Below are 15,031 nucleotides of genomic sequence, written 5' to 3'. Positions count from 1 at the left end.
AAACTAGTTTTGGCCTTTGGTGAAGCGCTGTCGAAGCCATCCCACAGCGATTGTGCCACCTCTATCCACAGACGCCGCAATATGCCCTGGTCCGCGTGCCGGGGGTCACGGCTGTCCCACAACGGGCCCCGTGCTTCAATGGATGCCACCATCATGTCAATATTGAGTGGTTCATCCAGGGCCCATTGTGAAACCTAGAAAAAATGGAAAATATTAATGTTTGAAAGATAAAAACAATGGTCCCTACCTCCTCCACCGCCACCTACTACACACAACACCACAACCTCCCACCACCCCCCATAACCGCAAAAACAAAAAAATTAAACAAAAAAAATGAATAGGTTTGAAATAGATACTTACTCTCTGTCCTGCAGCCACAGCTTGGCCCCGTGGTCCCTGCTCCTGCTCCCTCTGTTCCTCCTGGTCCTCCTCCTCACTTGAAGAAGCCTGCAAAATAGTTTACCAAAAAGTTGAGTGACCCATCTACTAATGACAGCGAATATAAGCAATAGTAGATCATGTACTCACCGGACTCCTCAGCGGTGGGGTGTGACTCGAGTCGCTGCCGCTGGCCATGACTAATGCAATTCTGAAATAAAGAACAAAATAACATTGATCCTATGCTCCTATGCACAATCCAGCAATATATATAAAAAAAAAAAAAACATTTAAACCACAAAGAACATTGCACTCCAACTGAACTAAGGGTACCGTCACACTATACGATTTACCTACGATCACGACCAGCGATATGACCTGGCCGTGATCGTAGGTAAATCGTAGTGTGGTCGCTGGGGAGCTGTCACACAGACAGCTCTCCAGCGACCAACGATGCCGAGGTCCCTGGGTAACCAGGGTAAACATCGGGTAACTAAGCGCAGGACCGCGCTTAGTTACCCGATGTTTACCCTGGTTACAAGCGTTAAACTAAAAAAAAAACAAACAGCACATACTTACATTCTGGTGTCCGTCAGGTCCCTTGCCGTCTGGTTCCCGCACTCAGTGACTGCCGGCCGTAAAGTGAAAGTGAAAGCACAGCCGCTGTGCTCTGCTTTCACTTTACGGCCGGCAGTCACAGTGCGGGAAGCAAACGACAAGGGACCTGACGGACACCAGAATGTAAGTATGTGCTGTTTTTTTTTTAGTTTAACGCTTGTAACCAGGGTAAACATCGGGTAACTAAGCGCGGTCCTGCGCTTAGTTACCCGATGTTTACCCTGGTTACAAGCGAACGCATCGCTGGATCGCATCGCTAGATCGGTGTCACACACACCGATCTAGCGATGACAGCGGGAGATCCAGCGATGAAAGAAAGTTCTAAACGATCTGCTACGACGTACGATTCTCAGCAGGATCCCTGATCGCTGCTGCGTGTCAGACACAGCGATATCGTAACGATATCGCTGGAACGTCACGAATCGTACCGTCGTAGCGATCGAAATGTTATAGTGTGACGGTACCCTAACGCTGAGCAAACAACACTGCCACATTGATTAAATTAAAGAAACAATGGCAGAGACAACCCAATGCCAGAGTACAAAAGCCTAAAGATAAGAAAACTAATCTACAACAGACCCTATGTAGTAATCCCAAAAGAGTGTTTTTTTTTTTAAAAAAGTACAGTATGCATGGAGCAACCCAAAAAACACAATAGTTTTTTGAAAGTAAAAAATTAACAACCCCAAAAAATTAAGGGCAGAAACATTAATAACACACCATACTTTAAAATAAATCCAACAGTGACGGATACAATATAAAAGGGCCATACAACGCCATACATCGCAACCAGAAAAAATACAACAATGTCTTTACACAACCACAGTGCTGAACATAATACACAACTTGCAATATAAATTATTACATTTAATAACAGGGCGCAGAATCATTCTATACCTTAATTTACAATAAAACCGACAGGGACGGAGACAATAAAAGGGCCATACAACGCCATACATCGCAACCAGAAAACATACAACAATGTCTTTACACAACCACAGTGCTGAACATAATACACAACTTGCAATAAAAAATTAATAAATGTAATAAAAGGGCGCAGAATCATTCTATACTACCATACTTAACAATAAAACCGACAGGGCCGGAGACTATTAAACGCCATCATATAACGCAAGAATAAAACATCACAACTGAATACAAAAAACACCACCAAACCAAAAAATGGAAACGAAAAATCTATCCTGTAACAATAATCAAGGCCGCAGACAATGAAACGCCATCTTATACCACGCCATACATCACAACCAGACTAAAAATACCACAATATCTTTAACCACAGTGCAGAATATAATACACAACTTGCAAAAATAATTTTAAAAAACATGTAGAAAATGCACAGAATCATTCTATACTTACATCTCTGGACAGCGGATAAAGTAGAAGTCGTCTGGGGTTCTGGTGTGATGCCTCTAGATATTCTGGAGATGTGCCTCTGGTGTCTTGCCTCAAGATGCTGCAGCAGAAGTGACAAACAATCCAACATTTTCTTTATATATGGGGGATGTTTTTCTCACTGTTTGCACTGTCTAGACACTTTTTTGTTTTATTTTATCTAACGACGCATGCGTCGCACAACGCACGCACGACGCACACCCGCGACGCAAGTGCGTTGTCAATAGGTTTCAATGGGAAATTGAACGCATTGACGACGCACGTGCGACGCATGCGTTTTTTGGACGCTAGAAAAATGCAACAAGGTAGCGTCTCCGACGCCACCCAGGTGCGGTGAAACGACGCATGCGTCGTGCGTTTTACCGAAAACGCACGACAACGCAACGCATGCGTCCCCAATGATAAAGATAGGGGCGCATGACGCATGCGTTGTCGTGCGTCGGCGACGCTGCGTCGCATGACGCTAATGTGAACGTAGCCTAAGCAGGGTTCAGAGAGGGAATTTTCATGTGGACATGCTGGATGGAACAGCTTTGATGCAAATGACCCATAAGGAGTGGTGGACTCCCTAGTCTTGTAGAAACAAGAGAACAATTACAGAACCAGAAACACATGGGCTATTTGCACAATGAACAAGTCTGTAGGAACCTGTTGACACACCACCAAGAAACTTGAAGACACAAAAGAGCACAGTGAGGTCAAAAATACTCTGTTGTAGAAAAAAATCACAGTAATAAGCAAGTGCTAGTCAAAAGATGGAAAAAATGGGTATGGGTATACCTTGATGATTGGTGGAGCAGCTTAGTATACACATTGTTTTTGCAAAAAAACGTATCAACTAAATAACCTGTTCTTTCCATCTCCCCAGACATGCGAGGGGGAGAGGAGTGCATGGGAGGGAGAGCGACCCATGGGGAGTGCGACATGCAGGGGGGAGAGGAGTGCATAGGAGGGAGAGCGACCCATGGGGAGAGAGACATGCAGGGGAAGAGGAGTGCATAGGAGCGAGAGTGACCAGGCACAGGGGGATAAAGCACACATGGGGAGAGAGACCAGGCACAGGAGGATGAGCAAACATGGGGAGAGAGACCAGGCACAGGGGGATGGAGAGCACACATGGGGAAAGACAGTCAACTCCAGACCTCCAGGGTCATAGAGGGAGATATATGGGGGAAGGAGCAGCGTGACAGGAGCACAGAGTATTTCAGTAGAGCAGTGTGCTGATCTATGGGGGGTCACAGAGGGACATATATGGGGGAAGGAGCAGGGTGACAGCAGCACAGAGTATTTCAGGAGAGCAGTGTGCTGAACTATGGAAGATCACAGAGGAGATATATGGTGGAAGGATATATGATCCCGGTTGTGTGCATGCTACTTCTCTCCCCTGTTTTGTGAATAACATTCTTGTCATCCCCCACCTTTTAATCACTGTCCTGTCAGCTGTCCTGCTCTTTCTCTTGCGTTCCTGGTGTCAACTCCCTCTCTCTGCAGGCTGTGAGTTCAGCTTACCAGAGATAGGAGATCACTGGGACTGTATGTGAGTGGGGAGGCGGAGACAGAGCAGAAGGACACAGGAGAGCATGGCAGCCTGTGAGGAGCAGAGGATGTCTGCTCAGGACGCACAGCGCAGTTCCTGGAGTAACAGGACAGAGGAGCACAGAGGTAAATCATCTGCACTTACCACTCTCTATTGTCCGGCTCCAATGAGCACTTCTCTCCTTTGCTGTCCACCTCTGCATCTACAGCCTGTCCTGACAACACAGGACCTGTTATGCCAGAAGTGAACAGTACAGCTTGAGGGTAAGTGAAGCTCAGCGAATAGCACTGGGCTATAATAAAATGGCGGCCAGCCACACCTACAGCAGTGAATTGTGCAGCCTACAGAGGCGTGCCCAGTTTACTGCTAATGCAGCTGCAATGTTAGAGATAAAGTCAGCGGCCGTCTGTTATCTCCTATGTCTATGGGGTGCCGTATTATGACACTGATTTTTATTGCTTACTGCAAAGTCAAAAGCTTAGGGTACCGTCACACAGTGAAATTTTGATCGCTACGACGGCACGATTCGTGACGTTCGAGCGATATATCTGTGACGTTCGAGCGATATCGCAATGTCTGACACGCTCCTGCGATCAGGGACCCTGCTGAGAATCGTACGTCGTAGCAGATCGTTTGAAACTTTCTTTCGTCGTCTAGTGTCCCGCTGTGGCGGCATGATTGCATGGTGTAACATATATCGTATACGATGTGCGCATAGTAACCAACGGCTTCTACATCGCACATACGTCATGAAATTATCGCTCCAGCGTCGTAGATTGCAAAGTGTGACAGCAGTCTACGACGCTGGAGCGATATTGTTACGACGCTGGAGCGTCACGGATCGTACCGTCGTAGCGATGAAAATTGCACTGTGTGACGGTACCCTTACATACATTACATTAGCATTTGGTACCATTGCCCTTAAACTGAATGACTTGGGTCAACCATTTGGATATCCTTCCACCAGCTTCTCACAATAGTTGGTCGGTATTTGGGCCCATTCCTCCTGACAAAACTGGTGTAACTGATCCAGGTTTGTAGGTCGCCTTGCTCGCATCGGCGTTTTCATTTTTGCCCATTAATTTTCAGTAGGATTGAGATGAGGGCTTTGTGATGGCCAAAGCATTGACTTTGTTATCCTTAAGCCACTTTGTTACCATTTTGGCAGTATGCTTCGGGTCATTGTCCATTTGGAAGACCCATTTCCGCCCAAACTTTAACTTCCTGGCTGATGTCTTGAAATGTTGCTTCAGTATTGCCACATAATCTTCTTTTCTCATTCTGCCATCTATTTTGTGAAGTTCACCAGTACCTCCTGCAGCAAAACAACTTTTTTTATGTTTCTTTTGGAGTAATGGCTCCTTCCTGGCAGAGTGGCCTTTCAGCCCATGTTGATAAAGTTCTCTTTTCATTGTGAATATTGACACAATCTTACCAGTTTCCGCCATCACCTTTACAAAGTCTTTTGCTTTTGTCCTTGGGTTGATATGCCCGTTGGACCAAAGCACGTTCATCTGTGGGACACAGAACCCATCTCCTGAGCGATATGATGGCTGCACATTCCCATCTTGTGTGTACTTGCGTATAATTGTTTGTACAAATGAATGAGGCACCTCCAGGTATATTGAAATTGTATGTGGAAGGAAAAAATGAACATTTTACTTTTTTTCACAAAAAAAATACTTTAGACCCAAACTTTATTTTCACAAGGGTATTGGGAGAAAATGGACCACAAAATTTGTTGTGCAATTTCTACAGACTACGCTGATACTCCGTATGTGGGGGGTACTGTTTGGGGGCATGCCAGGGCTCAGAAAGGAGGGAGCACAGTTTGACTTTTTGAACGCAAAATTGGCTGGAATCAATGATGGGTGCCATGTCGCGTTTGGAGACCTCCTGATGTACCTAAAACTATGGAAACCCCTCAACCCTAACCCTAATGAGAACCACAACACAACCGTATCCCCAACACAACGCTAACCCCAACACCACAACCTTAACCCTAGCTCTAATCCCTAATCTTACCTATAACCCCTAGCCTCAAGCTTAACCCTAACTGCAAAGAATGGAAAAAATTACATTTATTTTAATTTACTTTTATCTTAAAAGGCGGGTTTTGATTTACTTTTTTTTTTTTTTTTATTTCGATCACTGTGATAGGGTCTATCACAGTGATAATAAATGAACCAATAGGAAAAATATCCTATTGTTGCCAGGTACTGGCTATTAGCACCACACCGAATCCCTGCTCTGACAGGCAGGGCCTTCATTTTGTCACTTTACTGACCCGCGCTGCTGTCGGTTCTCCCCTTTCTCGTGCTTCGCATGCTTCCAGCAGCCGGGCCTCTAGCCATGTCCTTAGAGCATACGTGCGCGTGATCCTTCCCTCTTAAAAGGCCAGCACGTGCCCTTGCTATTTCCTCCCCAGCCAGTGGCTGTGGGGCAGTATGTGTATATTGCTTCCTCCCCGCTGGGGAGGTGCCTGAGCAACCTTCCTGTTCTGCACTCTTAAGTTGCATAAGGTTGCGTACCAGTTCCTGCTGCACTCTTGTGCAGATATTACCTGCTACACTCTGGTGCAGATCCTGCCAGCTGCACTCTGGTGCAGATCCTGCCAGATGCTTTTTGGTGCAGATCCTGCCTGCTGCACTCTGATGCAGATCCTGCCAGCTGCAGTCTGGTGCAGATCCTGCCAGATGCTCTTTGGTGCAGATCCTGCCTGCTGCACTCTGGTGCAGATCCTGCCTGCTGCACTCTGATACGAACTCTGCCTACTGCACTCTGATACCAACTCTGCCTGCTGCACCATCCATTCTTTCCTACTGGGTCCAGCTGCTGCGCATGTCTCTGTGGTAATTTCCAGAAGAAGAAGCCATGGGCTTTGAAACGCGTTGAATAAACCACTGGAGAGCATTACAACTATATCTGGATTTGTTTTGTCACAGCAGCGCGGATATCATCCACACACATTTATTATAACGTCAGAGAGGTCGTTTTGCCGACCTGTGGATCTGCAGCTGCTGACATCTACATGCTTTTACTCTGCACCATCAGGTGAGCAGTTCTCTAACATTGATTGGAATAATCCGTGGGATAAGACCCTATTTGCGCATTTTTGTTTCCTATCATTCTACTAGCACTCATTATGCTGGCATTTGGCAAATATTAATAATTATGGTAATTGACCAAAAATCGGAAAGGTTTATTTTGATTTCATGTCAGATATTGAGAAAAGCATGCATATGTGTCTTTTTATAGAGTGTATGTAAACGTTTGGTTTCAAGTGTAGCTGCATATCATTTAATCGGGGAATGTGGGGAGAGGTGTTCTTCCTTTGTATTTCTGTAAACTCTTGTACTGAGTCTCCCTCAGGATCGCTCTGCTGCTTCAGTACACTTTATGCAAGCACATACTTATTACCTTGGCAGCTCAATGTCTGACTGACATAATTTAGAGCCCGTTTTATAGTCCTGTACTGGTGACTCAGTATGAGAGGAAGAAGAGATTTTGACAACTTCTTATATGGTTTTTTTTACTTCACATGCTGTTCTTATGACCAAGAGAGCATTATTACACAGGAGACTGACTTCAAAGCTTCAAGGCCTATTACATCTGTTAATGATGCATGTAGTTGTGTTTTTTGCTCTCTGTGACTGGTAGTAGTACTTGGGGGACTTTTAACCTTTAGACACTACTCATTTGCTGTCACGACTCTGTTATCAGGTATCCCGGGACCAGGGTCTCCTTCTCTGTCCATAACCCTAGTGGACGCCCTAGCTCACCCTGCTCCCTGGATTGCTTCTGATGATGAAGATGCCAGGGCCACGTACCTTGCCTCAGTTCCTGAATCCGCCCTTAAGTCTCTACCCTTCCCCCAGCAGACAAAAGGGGAGTAGTAGTGTACCGTAATACACCAACCAGACTAAGAAGGTAATCCGAACAGGGATAATGTAAAATCCCAAACATAAAAATATTCTCGCACGTAACAGAGGAATGCACCAGGGAGTGGAGGATAAGGCCGGGTTCACATTGCGTTAACAGCAGCCCGTTCAACACATACGTTAACGGACTGCTGTTAACGCAAGTGCTGATATGTCGTCGCGCTAGCGCAGATAGAGCTAGCAGATGATCTATCTGCGCTAGCAGTGACAGACCCGGAAACGCTGCAGCCCGCGTCCCAGGGTCCATCACTCAATGACGGCACATCGCTAGCGCACGCCCATAGCGATGCGTCTGACATAGGACTTAATGGCGGCGTTAACGGACTGTGTTACACCGCGTTATGCCGCGGTGTAACGTAGTCCGTCTAATGGATGCCAAAAACGTAATGTGAACCTGGCTTAAGGGTAAATCAAAGTAGGAGAAGAATGAAAATTATCACACACTGAAAACCTAGTATCAGTCACAGATAAATCCATCAAACGCCTTTCTCCAATAATAACCACTAACAACCTCCAGCCATGCAGCATAACATAGCTCTGACAATAAGTGCTAACCAGGACCCAACATACTGTATATAGGAGATGGGAGTGGCTAACATTGCACAGCTGAGCCTTCATGCAGGAAAGCTTCCCGATCTCTCAACTGAGCAGATTAACCTCTGCACTGCTAAAAGAAACCTGCACCATTTAAAGGGAATCTGTCACCCCAAAATTCTCCTATAAGCTAAGGCCACCGACATCAGGGGCTTATCTACAGCGTTCTGTAATGTTGTATATAAGCCCCTGATGCAGTCCAGTCTGATGGGTGTCACGGTCCGGGTCCAGCGCCTCCCATCTTCATATGATGATGTCCTCTTCTTCCTGCCGCGGCTCCTGCGCAGGCGTACTTTATCTGATAGGGAATTTAGATTGTTAGATGGTGTCTGTAAAATGCAGTGGAAATTAATGGTTTTATGTAACCAAATAAAATAATTTTCCCATTTTTATAAAAATTTCAGAAACCATCAAAGCTTTCTCGGAAATCTTCAGGTGACGAGGGAGAAAAAGACAGCAAAGATGAAGAAAATAAGAGTGGTTCAGAGGCTGGTGATGCGGATAACGACACAAGAAATGCATCAGAGGTGCAGAAAAGCAATGCGGGGGTAGGACTGCATCTGTTTTTTGGTACAGCTGTATATTATGGCAGAGTTCAGAAGTGGTTGCAGACAAATGTTGCAATTGTAAGCACATGGTAACGGTTGGTGCATTGTTTTATACTAGTTAACGCCTTTACAAATCTAGACGTAATCATATGTCATTCACTGAGCTTCCGTTATGCGCAGCTGATACTGGCAATACTAAATAGCTGGCATTTGTCTAAGACCGGGATCACACATGCGAGAAATATGGCCGAGTCTCGCATGTTAATACCCGACATTGCCGCCGTCACTCAGGAGCGGAGCGTGCAGCTCCATGTATTGCTATGCGGCCGCACACTCCACTCATGAGTGACGGCAGCAATGCCGGGTATTAACATGCGAGACTCGACCGTGTTTCTCGCATGTGTGATCCCGGCCTAACAGCCAAATTCTGACTGTGGTTGTAAACTATTTAAATGCTCCCTTCAATCTCTGACAGCAGAGTTTAAATGACATCTGGTACTCACGCTGGCTCCCATTGACCCCCTGCCCAGAACTGATAGTTTCCTATGACAGCGAGGGGTCTACTGAAGACCACCATCTTAGCTCAGAAATAGGCTGATCTTCGTTGGAGATCCACCTGTTCTACTGCAATACAATGGTATACCATTATATAGTATAAGCAATCAGGTGATTACCTTTTCATGACTCATGATTAACCCCTTAGTGACAGAGCCAAATTTTTGAAATCTGACCAGTGTCACTTTATGTGGTAATAACTCTGCAACCCTTTAACAAATCCCAGGGATTTTGAGATTGTTTTTTCATGACACATTATACTTTATGATAATGGTAAATTTAGGTCAATATTTTTTGTGTTTATTTATTAAAAAAATTTGAGAAAAATGTTAAAAAATTTGCAATTTTCTAAATTTTAATGAGTATCCCTTTAATTCAGAGGGTCATACCACAGCAAGCCATTAATAAATACGGTAATATTTCCCACATGTTGGCTTTACATCAGGACCATTTGTAAAATGTTATTTTATTTTGTTAGCATTTTAGGAGGTTTAAAAATGTAGCAGCTATTTTTCATTTTTTTCAAGGAAATTTACAAAAATTTATTTTTTTAGGGACTTATCCATGTTTGAAGTGACTTTAGGGGTCTCATATATTGGGAAACCCCCAAACGTGATACCATTTTAAAAACAGTACCCCCTGACATATTGAAAACTGCAGTCAGGTAGTTTATTAACCCTTCAGGTGCTTTACAGGGATTAATGCAAAATGGTATGACAGAAATGAAAATGTGTATTTTTACCACCAAAATGTCTCTAACTTCTGAACAGATTACAACAGCCGGCAGACTCTAAGGGTACCGTCACACAGTGGCATTTTGATCGCTACGACGGCACGATTTGTGACGTTCCAGCGATATAGTTACGATCTCGCTGTGTCTGACACGCTCCTGCGGTCAGGGACCCCGCTGAGAATCGTACGTCATAGTAGATCGTTTGAAACTTTCTTTCGTCGTCTAGTGTCCCGCTGTGGCGGCATGATCGCATGGTGTAACAAAGGTGTGCACGATATTGTATACGATGTGCGCATAGTAACCAACGGCTTCTACATCGCACATACGTCATGAAATTATCGCTCCAGCGTCGTACATTGCAAAGTGTGACAGCAGTCTACGACGGATCGTGCCGTCGTAGCGATCAAAATGCCACTGTGTGACGGTACCCTAAGGCCGCTATTTGGTCATGAATTGCCATGGCAAACATCAGGACCATGCAATCATGATCTGAGGGCACCAGTTTGGATAAAGAGGAAGCCCCCACACTCTGTTAACCATTTATAGTGATGTAGTCACTATTGACAGCAGCATCTAAGGGGTTAAACAGATTTGGATGGGGCAAACAGTGATCATGGCTGATACAGCAAGTTGTCAGCTATAGTGGACAGCCGACAGCTGATGGATTGTCACCTTTATGGGGAGGCTATTCTCAAATATCTCAGGTCAGTTAAAAGACGTATTGGCTGTCATTAAGGGGTTAAACTAACCAAAAAAAGTTTTTTAAAAAAAAAAATGTAAAAATTAAAATTGCCACCATTTTTACCCATTACAAATAAATAAAAAATAAACATATTTTATTTTATGTCCATTAAAGTCTGATCTATGGAAATTAATTAACTTGATCAGTAAACGCCTTATTAATCAAATAGGAAAAAAGGAAAAGAAAGTTCCAGCACCAGGCGTCTCTTCATAAAATCTTCAGTATTTTATTCTCATGTCAAGAAAGAAAACATGAGGGGACGCCGCCCATAAATGCCTGACGCGTTTTGAACAAAGTTCTTAGTCATAAACAAAACCCAATAAAACAATGATTGAATCGTATTTTTCACCATGTCACTGAACTTGGAATTTGTTCCCTGTTATTCAGTAGTTTGTATGGGAAAATGAGTGGTGTCATCAAAAACTTCAACTCGTCCTACACAGAACAAACCCTCATACAGCTATGTTGGTGGAAAATAAAAAAGTTATGACTTTTGAAAGGAGGAAAAAATAAAAAATTGCGTGGGGGTGAAGGGTTTCAGTATCACAGACTTACTACAGTTGTGCAATACTTTTTTTTTCTCAACAGAACTTTTATTGAGGTTTTTATAATACAATGCAAAACAATACTTTTTTTTAACCAAGGAGAACCATGTATTATGTAGGACAATGATGGGTTACTTCTGACAGATTGCATTTACAAGGGTTATAACACTTCTTCCCTACCTACACCAGCTTGTCAGTTCTACTGTAAAGGTTAAATAGTTACACATATCTCCTAGATATAGTCCACTCACATGGCAGAGGAATATTTAGACTGAATAAAGTTGTGAACTGTAAACTGGACTCACGCTGCTTTATTATTTGAAAAGGGCTCTGACTGTCCTCAAAATCTATTAGTGTAAACCCATTGGCTGCCAACGTTTGCATTTTGTGACTTATTTTCTGGCATGTATTTTCTATTAGGTTGGCTACTGCAATAATACCAGACAGGTTCCATTAAAGCATCAAGAAAATACAATACTGCAAAAGACACTTATCATAAGAGCATCGGCATTCGAAACAAGACTAGCAATAATTGAGCCAATGCAGAATTATAATTTGGGAATAAGAACCATGAAGTCATAGCTTTAAAGATTAGTATAATACCTGGATTATCTTAACACAAGAAAGCCTTCTGAATTATGTGATAATTTACAAGTACAGAAATTAAATACCGTATATACTTGAGTATAAGCCGACCCGAGGCACCTAATTTTACCACAAAAAACTGGGAAAACTTATTGACTTGAGTATAAGCCTGGTATGCATTGTCCCCTTATCCGCATCTGCATGGCTCCTCATCCCTATTCTGGTATTCATGGCTCCTCATCCCTATCCTGGTATGCATGGCTCCATCCCTATCCTTGTATCATGGCTCCATCCCTATCCTTGAAAGCATGACTCCTCATCCCTATCTTGGTATGCATTGTCCCCTCATCCCTATCCTGGTATGCATGGCTCCTTATCCCTTTCCTTGTCTGCATGACTCCTCCCTATCCTTGTAGGCATGGCTCCTCATCCCCATCCTTGTATGCATGGCTCCTCATTCCTATCATTGTATGCATCGCTCCCAATCCCTATCCTGGTATAATTGGCCCACCATCCCTATACTTATATGCATGGCTCCATCACTATCCATGTATGCATGACCCCATCCTTATCCTGGTATGGTTGGCCCCCATCAAAAAACATACACAATTAACCATTGTACTTAACTTCCTGCGCTTCCTCGCAGCGTCTTGTTCTGGTGCCAGCAGGGATGTCACGCGCTGCTCACAAGCAGAGCACCGCTGCCGGAATACTCACCGCTCTCCACGCCAGAACTATTTGCGTGGAGTGTAGTGAGTATTAACGGGAACCTGTCACCCCCCTCAGGTGTTTGTAACTAAAAGAGCCACCTTGTGCAGCACAAATGCTGCATTCTGACAAGGTGGCTCTTTTAGTTATGATGCCTGCACACGCTGAAATAAACGTTTATATAATGTGCCCCCCTCATACCCTGAAATAGCCAGGGAGGCGAGTCTTTCCTTCTTAATCAGACGCAACACAGCCGTCACTCCGGGCCTGTGCGCGCTGGGCGCCGCCTCCTCTTGCTGCATTATCGTCCCCGACACCTGTGCTGTAAGTATAAAGGGCAGTGCAGCTGTGCACGCCCGAAAAAAAAAAACTTAATGCGCAGGCGCCGGGGACGATAATGCTGCAAGAGGAGGCCCGGAGTGACGGCTGTGCTGCGTCTGATTAGAAAAGAAAGACCCGCCTCCCTGGCGATTTCAGGGTATGAGGGGGCACATTTTATAAACGTTTATTTCAGCGTGTACAGGCATCATAACTGAAAGAGGCACCTTGTCAGAATGCCGCATTTGTGCTGCACAAGGCGGCTCTTTTAGTTACAAATGCCTGAGGGGGTGACAGGTTCCCTTTAAGTAGCGCGCACAGTGTCAGCTGCCGGGCGGTCACATGTGCTGCTACTTAAGATAAATTAATATTCACCTCTCTCCATGCCCATGGGTGTGGAGAGAGGTGAATATTTAGTTTTGGGCACACGTGACTTCCTGGCAGCTGCAGGAGCCGGCTGCTGCGGCTGACACTGTGCGCACTATTACAGAGAAATTAATATTCATTGCCAGCGCACAGGAGTTAGCCACAGCAACGGGCTTCTGACTCCTGTGACCCTCTGCTCCGCTGCTGCCGCTCCCCCCTCGATCTTCTGGACACCTCACTCGAGTATAAGCCCAGGGGGAGCGTTTTCAGCACATGAAAAACTCGGCTTATACTCAAGTATATCAAGTATATACCGTAACTTGAAAAATATTTGCATAAAAACTTTTCTGAAACTGGTATTGACATTTCAAGCGAACAAAATTAATAACCAAACAAGTCCTATAACGTCATATAAGTTCTGTTATTTATAAGCAAATAATTAATAATAAAGCGTTGCCTCCTCCCCAAAGTCTTCATGCCATGTATGATCATATTTATTTAAAACAGGTAATCCAAGGGAAACGTAGATAGTTCAGTCACATCTATTTTAATTTCTGTATCTGTAGTGAACACCAAAGAGGATCTTCGTTTCCATTTACACAGATGAAGTGGGTGCAAAATTATTTCCTGGCTGGGACATCTCTTTATTGTTGACATAATGGTATTAATGATACATACCCTCATTTAGTTTTTCAAGTTCACCAGCCACTTTTTCATTTTTCCATCTAAATTTACAAAACCATTTTTTAGGAACCACCTCACATTTGAAGTGACTTTGAGGGGTCTATGTGACAGAAAATACCCAAAAGTGACACCATTTTAAAAACTGTACCCCTTCATGTGCTCAAAACCACATTCAAGAAGTTGATTTAGTGTATGTTCACACTGGGTGTTTGTGCTGCGTTTTTTAATGCTAATTTTCAGCTGCTTTTTACAGTACCAGCAAAGACTATGAGATTTCAGTAATCTCATGCACACACATTGTTTTTTGGCGTGATCAGTATTTTGTGCTTGCTGCATTTTTTGGACATAGAGCATGTCACTTCTTTCAGCATTTTTGCTGCGTTTTTTCACCCATTGACTTGAATGGGTGTTGAAAAAACGCAGCAAAAATTCAGGTATCATTATTTGCTGTGTTTTTGCTGCTGAAAATTTAAGGACATTAAGAGAAAAAAACGCACCAAAAAAACGCACCAAATACACAACAAAAAACGCAACTAAACCTGCGTTTTTGACGCAGCTTATTTCTTGCCAAGAAGATCAGGTTTTGCTGCAGAAAAAAAGCAGCAAAAATGCCCTGTGTGAACTTACCCTAACCCTTCAGGTGCTTCACAGGAAGTTTTGGAATGTGGAAGAAAAAAGATGAACATTTAATTTTTTTTTCACAAAAATTCATTTTAGACCCCAATTTATTTTATTTTCACCCAAAAAAATGGACCCCAAAATTTGT

General features: G+C 43.8%; 1 protein-coding gene and 1 long non-coding RNA gene across 2 annotated transcripts in view; one reads left to right on the top strand and one right to left on the bottom strand.

Annotated features, from left to right (window-relative positions):
- Positions 1-15,031, top strand: part of HDGFL3 (HDGF like 3) — a 146,893-nt gene that overhangs the window by 109,156 nt on the left and 22,706 nt on the right. The window contains exon 6 of the mRNA XM_069766094.1: positions 8,886-9,029. Within this exon, the coding sequence (XP_069622195.1) occupies positions 8,886-9,029 (144 nt within the window). The remainder of the gene's footprint in view (positions 1-8,885; positions 9,030-15,031) is intronic.
- LOC138674229 (uncharacterized) lies at positions 359-4,208 on the bottom strand. Its single transcript, XR_011320540.1, has 4 exons — positions 4,091-4,208; positions 2,374-2,470; positions 529-589; positions 359-447 (listed from the first exon to the last, which is right to left on the bottom strand). It is a non-coding gene; the product is annotated as an uncharacterized lncRNA (long non-coding RNA).

Source organism: Ranitomeya imitator, chromosome 4 (genome assembly GCF_032444005.1).
Source record: "Ranitomeya imitator isolate aRanImi1 chromosome 4, aRanImi1.pri, whole genome shotgun sequence".
Classification (NCBI taxonomy): Eukaryota; Metazoa; Chordata; class Amphibia; order Anura; family Dendrobatidae; genus Ranitomeya; species Ranitomeya imitator.
Note: the sequence above shows the minus strand (reverse complement) of the source record. Positions and strands in the feature narration are given on the sequence as shown.